This window comes from Rosa chinensis, chromosome 3, assembly GCF_002994745.2.
Source record: "Rosa chinensis cultivar Old Blush chromosome 3, RchiOBHm-V2, whole genome shotgun sequence".
Taxonomy (NCBI): domain Eukaryota; kingdom Viridiplantae; phylum Streptophyta; class Magnoliopsida; order Rosales; family Rosaceae; genus Rosa; species Rosa chinensis.
In genome coordinates this window covers 11263432-11275744 of record NC_037090.1, presented here as the reverse complement: position 1 = coordinate 11275744, position 12313 = coordinate 11263432, and the positions used below count along the sequence as shown (strand labels likewise).

The 12313-nt window shown below is 38.0% G+C and overlaps 2 protein-coding genes across 3 annotated transcripts; both read left to right on the top strand.

Moving 5' to 3' along the window:
• The first annotated feature begins 492 nt into the window (after positions 1-492).
• LOC112193067 (mitochondrial uncoupling protein 1) lies at positions 493-3849 on the top strand. The gene is made up of 9 exons (XM_024333092.2): positions 493-791; positions 1251-1475; positions 1586-1664; positions 1921-2054; positions 2144-2242; positions 2325-2429; positions 2849-2926; positions 3218-3304; positions 3612-3849. Exons 1-9 carry the CDS (start codon positions 711-713, stop codon positions 3645-3647), a joined length of 924 nt encoding a protein of 307 aa, XP_024188860.1. The 5' UTR covers positions 493-710; the 3' UTR covers positions 3648-3849.
• Positions 3850-4039: 190 nt separating this feature from the next.
• On the top strand, positions 4040-9827 carry LOC112193066 (putative disease resistance protein RGA3). 2 transcript variants are annotated; one of them, XM_024333090.2, is made up of 3 exons: positions 4040-4764; positions 5280-6355; positions 6562-9827. In XM_024333090.2, exons 2-3 carry the CDS (start codon positions 5510-5512, stop codon positions 9379-9381), a joined length of 3666 nt encoding a protein of 1221 aa, XP_024188858.1. In that variant the 5' UTR covers positions 4040-4764; positions 5280-5509; the 3' UTR covers positions 9382-9827. The 2 variants fall into 2 exon arrangements, with proteins under 2 accessions (XP_024188858.1, XP_024188857.1); XM_024333089.2 differs by having other exon boundaries at positions 4040-6355.
• The last annotated feature ends 2486 nt before the right edge of the window (positions 9828-12313 follow it).

The following is a 12313-nucleotide window of genomic DNA, read 5'->3' as shown; positions in this document are numbered from 1 at the left end:
AATTTACGACCTTTGCTTGACTCATCAAATTTTTTTTTTATGTCAGAAATAAGTCTTAAATCCCTAATTGGCCTCTTCAACTTTTACTTGACTCCGTCGTGTTTGTTAACCTGGGACTCAGTTAGATTAGTCCACCCGAAATCCCTAATCGGCCTCTAGAAAATCATTATCCGATTCATACGGCCAAGTATTGTTCTCTGTACTTCTCCTTATTTAATCACCCCCCATGCTATTAAATATGTTTAGTGCAAATTCTTTCCTTATTTTGGCCGTTTGCGGGTTTAAAATTAGTCACCAAATTTGGTTCTACATTCACGTTTTTTTTTTTGTTGCAGTCCACAGTTGCGGCTGGCAAATTACTTTAGTACCCCTGTATTTCGACGTGGAGAGTAACAATTGGCAGAAATTCGGTGGGTGCAGCAAATTGCGAAAGGAGCATAAGCAGGAAAGTGAAAAGGTGGGAAATGCAAAAAAGGAAGTAAATGATGATGGCGAGGAGAAAACAGAAAAGAAAGAGAAGAGGAGAGAAAACCCAAATCCCAAAGCCTGCGGGGGTTGGTTTTCCCGAGATTCGCGTTTTGCACCCATTTGGCCAATTTGGGCTTTCTCTCTCTCTCTTCATTTCTTCGCATCTATTAAAACCTAATCATCTCTATTTTCTTCTTCTTTCGATTCGCCTGGCTTTTGTTTAGTCCGTCGTCAGCTCAGTCATGGTGGCGGATAACAAGAAACCCGACATTTCCTTCGCCGGAACTTTTGCCAGCAGCGCCTTCTCCGCTTGCTTTGCTGAGGTAATCACTCTTTCTAGCTCTGATCACACTCGTTGCACTTCATTTTCACTATCAAATTTGAACCCTCTTTGGATTTTTTCAACGTGTTGATTTTGTAGTCAACAACCAGTCTAATCGGTCTCCGATGTATTAGAAATGTCATGCTGAGAATTTTGCTGTATCATATGGATTTATGATTGATCCCAGAAATTGTGCGTGAGAGAAAGAACGATATTGTTCTTGATATTGGTTTGAGAATTGTAGGTTGATCTTTATATTGTGCATGAAAGAACAACGATTTTTTGCTTTGTGGGTTAGTTTTAGGAGACCCAATATTGCCATGGATGCTTAATCTGGGTTGTTGTAATGGAGCAGTTCTATAGATGTACACCACACCCACAATTCAGTAGAAGCAGAAAATTAGTTGATTGATTTGTGTTTACCTGGTTGCTTAGAAAAATGTTGATCAACTTGGTGCAGATTTGTACTATTCCTTTGGACACTGCTAAAGTTAGGCTTCAGCTCCAAAAGAAAGGTGTTGCGGTTGCGGGTGATGTAGTGGCCTTACCTAAATACAGGGGTATGCTGGGCACGGTTGCTACTGTAGCCAGGGAAGAAGGTCTATCAGCTCTTTGGAAAGGAATTGTACCCGGGTTGCATCGTCAGTGCCTGTATGGTGGTTTGAGAATTGGGTTGTATGATCCTGTATGTCTCGACACTTTTTGTTGAATGCAGATTGTTTGGGTCTCTTTTATGTATGTGATCTCGTTGTTTTATGGTATCTAATATTAGTTTATGAATTGTGTGCTTGACAGATTAAGACCTTATATGTGGGCAATGACTTCGTTGGAGATGTTCCTTTAACAAAGAAAATTCTTGCTGCCTTGACAACAGGTGAGCAACTAAGCATGGTTGGATGCTATTGGATTTACAGTTTATTTCTGCTAGTTTAGGGAGAGAAGAAAGTTGTCCTGTGAACTATATATGCATCTTTGTCTTTTCTTAGTGGTGGCTTATCATTGATTTGACTGGAAGTTGGATTTTTTTTTTCCCTCCATTTCCAAGATGGAAGGATAGGCAGTATTATTTGCACTTATGCTGTGTTCTTTGCTGTTTGATTTAATGTAAGTGCGTACTTTTGTATGAATAGGTGCTCTAGCAATCACAGTGGCAAATCCAACTGATCTTGTAAAAGTTAGACTTCAAGCTGAGGGAAAATTACCACCAGGTGCACCAAGGCGCTATTCTGGCGCACTGAATGCATATTCCACCATTTTGAGACAGGTTGTTTTTTTTTTCCTGAAGTTTCTTCAGGGAGCAGCTTTTTTTTGTTCTTTTTCTGACTTTTAATGTGGGTATGTTGCAAAAATCAGGAGGGAGTTGGGGCTCTCTGGACTGGAATTGGACCTAACATTGCACGTAATGCTATCATTAATGCTGCTGAACTAGCTAGTTATGATCAAGTGAAGCAGGTAACTCATCACGAATGGTCAGCATTCCCTTTTAGAGTAAAACTCTTGTCACTCATTTTTAATGTGTAAAATTTCTATGCAGACACTTTTGAAAATTCCCGGGTTTAAGGACAATATTGTCACTCATCTATTTGCCGGTCTGGGGGCAGGTTTCTTTGCCGTCTGTATTGGCTCACCAGTTGATGTGGTAATATATCTATTATCTTTGTTTACCTGTGAAATCTTTCTGACTGGTCTTTTGTGAAATCTTTCTGACTGGTCTTTAGTAATGTAGTCCTGGTTTCTAGTGCATAGCTGTCATTTTTCTTAATAGCATAAGATAACTGCACATGTGTGTTAGCAGAAAACAGAAGGATGCACTTAGTTAATACTGTTACCAGTTCTTTTGATGACCTCATCCCTTACTTTAGTGTCATACTCTTGCTCAAGCTCTGAACTAGTCTCTGATCAGTAAGGTAAAATTGGATGCCTAATATATGTTCACTCAGTGAAGTATGGAGTAAATGATATGGTTACCTGATTTCACATACTGGTTTATTTGAATTTATTCTTAGATGCATACGACCTCAGATTAACTTATTTCTCTTGCTCTTCATCTTTTTGCAGGTTAAGTCAAGAATGATGGGAGATTCTGCTGCTTACAAAAGCACAATTGATTGCTTTGTTAAAACTTTAAAGAATGATGTATGAACGATTTCTTCCCATACCTTTTAGCATTCTAAACTTCCTTATATATTTATAAAATTCAGAAGTTGTCCAAATTGAATATTTGTGTATCCTTATGGGTGAGATGTTAATTTGAAAGCTTTTACAATTAATTGTTGATCCAAACAAAAGATGCAGGTGATTTAGTTTCCATGTCATTAGTATATATGCCACTGTATCTATGTTTTGACAGGAGTAGGGTTTTACGTTCTACCTTTGATTTTGATGCAATATTCCTCTTTGTTAATTTAAAGATTTGTTGTTTTGCAGGGACCTTTGGCCTTTTATAAGGGCTTCATCCCAAATTTTGGAAGGCTAGGATCTTGGAATGTGATCATGTTTCTAACCTTCGAGCAGGTACATGTCTCAAAACCTCCTCCTTCTATATCTCTTCAGCCTTTTGTGTTTTCCGGTCTGTGCATTGGTTTTCTAATTTCACATCAGTAGCGGTCCAAATTGCAGCATATATTATGTGAAGGAATCAGAAAATCTCTTTAAATAATTAGCTACTTCTGATGAAATCTTTATCAAAGCTTATCTTTGAAGCTGTGTGCGCGTTCTGTTTTTTCTTCATAAAAACCTGGAAAATTTTGCTTTTGTAGATGGCTTTTTCGTCTCTCAAAGTGACTTGAATTGCTTTTCTCATCTCTTATTCTTCTGGCAGGCTAAGAAGTTCGTGAAAAGTATAGAGTCAAAATGAGAAGTGAAGCCAAGAGAATGGATTTAGTTTGCAGGGGTAGCATCTAGGGCAAACACTAGTTGTTTTAGAGAATAATAAGGCCCTCGACAAACTTCTTTCTCCCATATTTTAGGTAGCTAGGAGAAGAATCCTCCGAAGGAAAACTGCTTATTGGAAACTCAAAAGTTAAGAAATAATTAGCAGTCTTTTTCTGGATTACATATCTTTTGTCGAGTTGTGATTATTAAATTTGTTTATCAAGGCTTTAATTGCTTTGTTTGCAAATCCAAATGCTATATCTTTGTCATCACCAATGAATGATGGCTTGCAGACATATTCTTGGACTTTCTTTTCTGGTAGATGATTCATCAGTTACTGAAAACAACGGTATAACATGAATGCTGATGCATATTCTTTAAAAAATAAAAGGAATTTAAAAAAAAAAACAGTAAAAGAAGGAGATTGAAATTGACACTATTTTTTTACAAACAATAAAGAGTTGACACTATTTTTTTTACAAATAATAAAAGATTTTTTAATTATTAATTTTTTTGGAGGGGTTTGTTGAATGGGTGTGCCAATTTCACCCCCTTAAAAGAATGGTTCTTCAATCTTCATTATCTGAATATCTTTCCTGAGTGGATATTGAATACAATTTTGGTACAATATTCTTACTTTCATATATTCCATGCGTCTCCAGTGGTGCTCAGATAGTTGCTACTGGAATTTTTTAGTCTAGTAAGTTGCTTTGTGAGTTGTGACTAACACTAATCTGTTTATTCATCTTCTCATGAAATTACCATCCCTTGTTGTGCTGATCAGTCAATTGCTGAAACACCTCAAGCAGTCCCAAGTTCTTTTGGTCAAACAATAATTTCCTCTCTGATTTTGGACAAGAAGTCCCATCACAGTACTCTGTTTTGAGCTCTTCGAATTGTACAGGATTCGCGGGACACTGAAGTGTACATGTTGCTAACAAAGTGTTATGGTTAGCACTTTCTAACTTTGATCATTCGCAGACTGCAGGAACAAGTATCATAGCGTCTTTTCGGGCAGCAGACTTTCTGGTTTCTCTACGTTAGCTTTGTTGATGCTTAATAGATAATACCACCCATAATATGTTTGCTGCTCCGTTGAGGTAATAATCATTGGACCTGTAACTGCATCTCTGATACTTAATAAATTACTAAAATGTAGATCGATACACGGTTATCTTCACCGTAGACGTCACCAAGAAACCAGACCATTTCCAAGTTCTCAAGTGGTGAGGAGATTACAAAGAAAATACGAAGTGGGTGATAACGTACAGCTTCTAAAAAAAGTCAACCTTAAGCAAACGTGATAACAGCTTCCCAAGAAAAGTCAACCTTGAGCAATAGCATGATTGCATTAGATTAAGAGTTTCAGAGATGTATAAAATACCTATAACAGCTGAAGCATCTATCTAATCACAACCACTGTTTGACAGATATCTCTATCAATATTCCAGAGCCTAATGAGTTCGTAAAGGAGAGACTTTAATCCCTTTCATTTCTAGTTTCTTCGACCACTTGAGCAATTTGTTCTCTTTCTGTACTATATATTGAGTATCGATGGCTGAGTTTCTTACTTTTGCTACCAAGGAAATGTTGACCAAAGTGGCTTCACTTGCAGCTCAAGAGTTCAGTCTTGTATGGGGATTCAATGGAGAAATAACAAAGCTGCGTGAGTCGCTGCTCGTGCTTGAGGCTGTGCTACGAGATGCTGAACATCCGCAACAAGATCAGGGAGAGGCTGTGAAGCTCTGGGTGAAGAAGCTTGGAGACATAGCTCAACATGCCGATGATGTGTTGGATGATTATGGATATGAGCTTCTCCGGCGTAAGGTACAACTGCGAAACCTGATGAAGAAAAAGGTGCAAGACTTTCTTTCCCTCTCCAATCCCATTATATTTCGTATTAAAATGGCACATAAAATTAAGAAGATCAACACCTCTTTGGATGAGTTGAATAAGAAGGCAAGTGCTATTGGCTTAGTTGCTAGACCATCCTTGGATGCAACAAATTCATATGGTATAAGCATTGACAGGGAAACCTACTCTCTCTTAAAACAAGATGAAAACAATATCATCGGAAGAGACGATGTTGTGGCAGATATAGTTCAAGCCCTGACCAAATCACACCCCAATCAAGAAAGTGATCTCTCGGTAATGGCCATTGTGGGTATGGGAGGGCTTGGAAAGACAACTTTGGCTAAATTAATATATCATGAATCTGAGATAAGTAGGCACTTTGAGAAAAAGATATGGATATGTGTATCCACCCTTTTTGAAGTCAACTCAATTTTGAGAGGGATGTTGGAATCTCTTAAACCAGAATATGCTGCGGTGAAAGCTATAGATGTAATATGTAACATTCTCCAAGAAGAGTTGAAAGGAAAGAGATACCTTCTTATACTTGATGATGTATGGAATGAAGATACTAAAAAATGGAATGATTTGAAGAGTTGTTTGCTAAGAATTACAGACACCCAAGGAAGCAGCATTGTTGTTACTACCCGCAGTGGCAAAGTTGCAAAAATGGAGAAGACCATTCGTAGGTGTGATTTGGAAAAACTATCAGATGATGAATGTTGGCTCATATTGAAGGATAAAGCAATTCCAATTGGAAGTGTTCCTATACTTGAAGATCAAGAGAGAATTGGAAGGGAAATTGCCAAAAAATGTGGAGGTGTACCATTAGTGGCAAAGGTATGTTATATTATACATTTGAAGTTTTAATTAACATACTTTCTTTTTACTTTGATTTGATAAGAAGAAGCTCTATTCCAAATATTGTTGATGTTGGCAAAATTAAACTGCAATAGTGATATAGAATAAGGTGTTAACCTTCAATTGGATGACTATATATAGTACTATTGTGTTGAAATCTGATTCCATTAATAATTTAATTGTAGGTCTTAGGAAACATTATGCACTCTAAAATGAGCCATGGATGGAATTCAATTGTGGAAAGTAAAATATGGGAATTACCAGAAGAAGAAGACAGAATCATGTCGATTTTAAAGTTGAGTTTTGATGAATTGGAACATTCATCATTGAAACAGTGTTTTGCATACTGCTCAATGTTCATCAAAGATTTTGAAATAGAAAAGACTGACTTGGTCCAACTTTGGATGGCTCAAGGATGGCTTCACTCTTTCCCAACCAAAAGTAATCTAGATATGGAGGATAGAGGCAACGTATATTTTAACATCTTATTAGAAAGGTCATTTTTTCAAGATGTTAAAAAAGACTTCCACGGTGATATTACTGCATGCAAGATGCACGATCTTGTGCATGATCTTGCGGAGCAAGTATCAAACATGACAAACTCGCGCTCACTATTTTCTAAGGGAGAAGCACTTGGGAGCATTTTTCCTAGCTTTAGATCTTTACGTGTGTTAAATTTATACAAGGCAGACATTGACAAGTTGCCAAGTTCAATTGGAAAGTTGACACACTTGAGGTATCTGAATGTTATGGAAACAAATGTCAAAACATTTCCAAAATCTATTGGTCAACTTTATTACCTTGAGACGTTTAAAATGCCTTATCATGTTGAAGAGTTCCCAAAGATAATTGCTAATATGATCAACTTGAGACATGTTTATTTTGGTAAATATGCGAAAGTTCCGGTTGGGATATTGGGAAGATTGACTAATCTCAGATCATTACCTTTTCTAAAGGTGGGTAAGGAGATTGGGCCTCTGATTGAGGAACTGGGTGGGTTAAACCATTTGAGAGACACCTTATCTATCAGTAATCTGGAGAATGTAAGAGATGGAGAAGATGCAATGAAAGCAAAGTTAGTTGAGAAGAAACATATACGGAAGTTAACTCTTGACTGGAATCTTAGTAGACCAAGCTACGATGTTGACAATGAGGATGATGTACTTGAAGGCCTGCAACCACATTGTCATTTGGAAATTTTGAAGATTCAGGGGTTCATGGGTGTTAAGTTTCCATCATGGTTATTGCTAGCCAGCAACTTGAGAGAAATTGAATTAGCAGAATGCAACCAATGCGAAGGAGTCCCAATGCTTGGCCATCTACCCAATCTTATACATCTTGAGATGGTTGACATGCAGAACCTAAGATACTTGGGGTCTGAGTTTTATGGTTACAATAAGATTTCCGGTGCAAGAACAAGTGACGAGGGAAAGGCTTTGTTTCCTGCATTGAGATCATTACATATCATGAACGCCGAGAATCTAATAGATTGGATGGAAGCACCAGAAGTGAGGCTGGCAGCAGAAAGATTAACGATGTTTCCTTGCCTTGAGAAGCTGATCCTAGAGGGGTGTGAGCAATTGGGAAGTGCTCCCAATCATTTTCCATCTCTCCAGGAGTTGGTGATACGAGGAGTGGACAGCGGCATGCCAATAGCAAGTATTTTAAGCAATAAACTGACTAGTCTCACTCATCTCCAAATAAATGGTGTCGAGGGAGTTACTAGTCTGCCGGAAGGGACATTAAGAAACAACAAGAATCTTGCATCTTTGGTGTTATGGAACTGTTCGGAGTTAAGTTGCATTGCTCCCCATGGATTTGACTGCTGCGCATCTCTCCAGTTACTGAGTATTTGGAGCTGTCCTAAGTTGAGGTATTTACCTGATGGGCTACTTCTACTCTCCCTCAAGACGTTGAGCATAACAGATTGCGACAGTCTAGAGTCCATCCCAATCGTCCCTGAGCACGGTGGTCTCCCATCTCTACGCAGTTTGGGGATCAGTAATTGTCCTCAGTTATCCAGTTTACCACTACAATACTGCACATCTCTTCAAAAATTAGACATAGAGAGCTGCCCAAAGATAACGTCCGTTCCAATTCCATCTGAGGGCCTCCCATCCCTTGCTCAACTGCTGCTTTCGCAGTGTCCTGAGTTATCAAGCCTACCGAGTGGACTAGGCTGCTGCACCTCTCTTATTAATTTGTCAATAAAAGAGTGCCCTAAGGTAACATCCATTCCACTTGACAGTCTCACTACAACCCTCCGATACTTGTCTCTAAGTAATCTAGAGTCTCTTCCAATATTACACGGCGGCTTCACATCCCTCCGTCGATTGGAAATCCACGGATGTCAAAGTACACAAATTGAGCAGCAATTTTGTGCCTTTCTTCAAATCCTTGTCTCTCTTCAGGAGTTGACAATAGAAGATTGCCCTAATCTAGAGACCCTGCCAAGTTTAGACAAGCTGACATCCCTCCATGATTTGGAGATTTATGATTGTTCCCGATTAACATATCTGCCCAGTGGGTTAGCAATGGCGTCCCCACACGTACTCACCCGTCTCAAGAAATTGAGACTTGGTAGGTTTTGGAATGAGCTGGATTCATTCCCGACTCTTGAGGTTCTACCACAACTCGAAAGATTAATTATCTACGGGTGGCCTAAGCTCAAGTCTCTGCCTGAACAAATTCAACACTTCATTTCTTTGACCGATTTGTCGATAGAGGCCTTTGAGGGAGTGGAGGCTATTCCAGAATGGTTGGGAAACCTTGCATCTCTTCGCTGCTTGTTTTTTGACAGTTGCAAGAATCTGATGTATCTACCGTCCGTCCAAGCTATGCAACGCCTCACCAAATTACATTCGCTATACATCAGCAATTGTCCCCTTTTAAGCGAAAGATGCATCGAGGAGAGCGGCCCAGAGTGGCCTAAGATTTCTCATATTCCAAATATTCAAAGTTCTTTACTTCTTTTCCTAAATTGGTCACTATTTATATCACTTTAATTATACTTGTTGATTGAAAAAATTAAAATTAAAATTAAAAAAAAAAGTTATAGTTATTATATTGTATGCCTCATTTTGCTTATATAACCCCGTGACAAGAATACCTTGTGGCTCTTCCTTCTTACTCTTGAGCTCGATGGAAAAAGATTTTGTTTGAAGAGAAGTTTTGTTCCATATGCTAGAACTTGAAGAAGAAAACATCGACCCATTTTAGTTAATCCGTCATTTAGTTGAGGAAAAGAATCAAATGAGTTTTTAATTAACAAGAAAAAACTGAAGTACGAATTTTGCCTTAGCAAGTAGCTAACGTTAATACTTGAACACTGGGTTTTTAAGTTTGTTGAAGCTACATTGTTAAAGAACTCTTATTGCAAATCATACGAGTCTAGTCAGACACTGCTAAAGCTACTGCTGTTCTTTTCCAAACATTACAGCAAGCACTTAGATTTGTTTCCATCATTGACCAAACTTCTTTTTTATTGAATTTTGAAGCTATGTGACACACCAGCTGCAAGATAAATATGTGCCTGCGGATATGTGTCCAAAGTCAGAAGATTACTTCTGCTCTAGCTCTGAGGGTTCAGGTACAAGCATTCCTCGTTTCTTGACCTTTTGCGTTGAAACAAGGCATGCTTTCACATTTTCTTTTCTTCTGTTCTTTCCCTAGTCTCTGCTCTATATTTTCCTTATTGAGTTCGTCACTTATTTGTTTGTGCATGGGCATCTTTCGCTGCAATATCAGACTATATTCCTGTGGTCTGCAGGAAATTAAATCCAGGAATTGATTCTATCTTGGTGCCAAGCCAACAGGTTTCCTTTCATAAAAAGAAGCTTTCAGTTTGTGCATTTGAAGTGGCCTTCAAAGTGCTGCATGAAAAGGTATAACCTTATGATTCATCATTACGTGTTGCTCTCCTTGTCCAGATAGGAATTATGTATTACATATGTAAACCAACTCTTCCTTATCCTTTTGCAGCTAAGTAAGAGAAAAAGTGTATTACAAAGCAGTATTGTGGATTTTAGTCCTGTACTCCAGTTGTACTCCAAAGCACCTCATAGCCATCAAATCCAACTTCTTCGGATAGAAACACTGGGTGATGTCTGACGGATGATATGGCATAGCTGAAACAAGCTCAGATTTGTGAGGTTAAGGCCAATCTTGAATTGACTTTTCAAGGCAGTTCGAGCTAATGTTCAAGCAAGAAGATCTTTGCCTTCAGGTTGCTTCAATTTGAATGAAGTAGTCATTTTACAAACTTTTACGTGTCAGGTAGAGCATATGTAGAGGTGCTTTGAAATCCTCTTTTTCCAGGTTGGTGAAACTGATCAACAGATGGTTCTTGAAAGAACAGATGGCTAGGGTAGATCCGTGTTGTGCCAAACTATTGTACAATGTAAATTCTTGATATTGAAATCAATTGCAGACTGCTATGTGACGAGGTCCTGAACTCTAAATGAGTTGGCTGAACACGTGTATCTAATGAACTATTGGATGAGATTAATTATTTACAGTTTATATACTTTCTGGCATTAACTTATTGGTATCAATACTAGTGTATGAATCGTGTGCTTGACAGATTAAGACCTTATTTTTTTTTTTTTGGCAAACCTCCTTTTCTGACATTTTAACATGGGTACTTTGCAAAAAAAAAAAAAAATCAGGAGGGAGTTCCGGATCTCTGGACTGGAATTGGACCTAACATTGCACGTAATGCTATCATTAATGCTGCTGAACTAGCCAGTTATTATAAAGTGAAGCAGGTAAACTCATCACGAATGGTCATCATTCCCTTTTGAAGTGAAACTCTTGTTACTCATTTTTAATGTGTATACTATCTATGCAGACACTTTTGAAAATTCCTGGGTTTAAGGACAATGTTTTCACTTATCTTTTTGCTGGTCTGGGGGCAGGTTTCTTTGCCGTCTTCATTGGCTCACCAGTTGATGTGGTAATCCATCTATAATATCTGTTCATATGTGAAATCTTTCTGACTGGTCTTTAGTTAAGTAGTCCTGGTTTCTAGTGCATAGCTGTCATTGATCTTATTTAACTTGGGATAACGGCACATGTCTGTTAGCAGAAAATATCCCTCATATTTGTTAATGCTGATGAAGGTTGCACTTAGTTAATAGTTTTACCAATTCTTTTGATGATCTCAACTTTTACTTTTAGATGACTTTATGTCATACTCTTGTTCAAGCTCTGATTATTAAAAGTTCTTAACTAGTCTATGATCTGTAAGGTAAAATTGGATGACCAATATATCTTAACTCGGTAAGTATGGAGTAAATGATATGGTTGCCTGATTTCCTGTACCGGTTAATTTGATTCTATTCTAGATGCAAACAACCTTAGATTAACTTCTTTTTTTCGTGCTCTTCATTTTTCTCAGGTTGATGGGAGATTCTTCTGCCTACAAAAACCCGATCGATTGCTTCGTTAAAACTTTGAAGAATGATGTATGAACGATTCCTTCCGGTACCTTTCTGCATATTCTTCACTTCCTAATATATTTTATGAAGTTCAGAAGTTGTCAAAATGACAAAATCAAATATTTATGTGTCCTTATGAGCGAGATGTAGATTTGAAAGCTTTTACATTATAATTGTTGATCCAAACAGAATATGCTGGTGATTTAGTTTCCTTATTAGTATATATGCCATTGTATCTATAATTCTATATTATGACAGAGTAGGTTTCTACCTTCCAATGATAAGAATATTGTTATTTACGATTTGTTGTTTTGCAGTGACCTTTGGGCTTTTATAAGTGCTTCATCCCAAATTTTGGACGGCTAGGATCTTGCCATCTTGGAATGTGATCATGTTTCTCACCTTTGAGCAGGTACAAGTTTCGACGCCTTCCCTTTTTGCATTCTTCAGCCTTTTGAGTGTTTGGTCTGTGCGCTGGTTTTCTCAATTTTGACGTCAG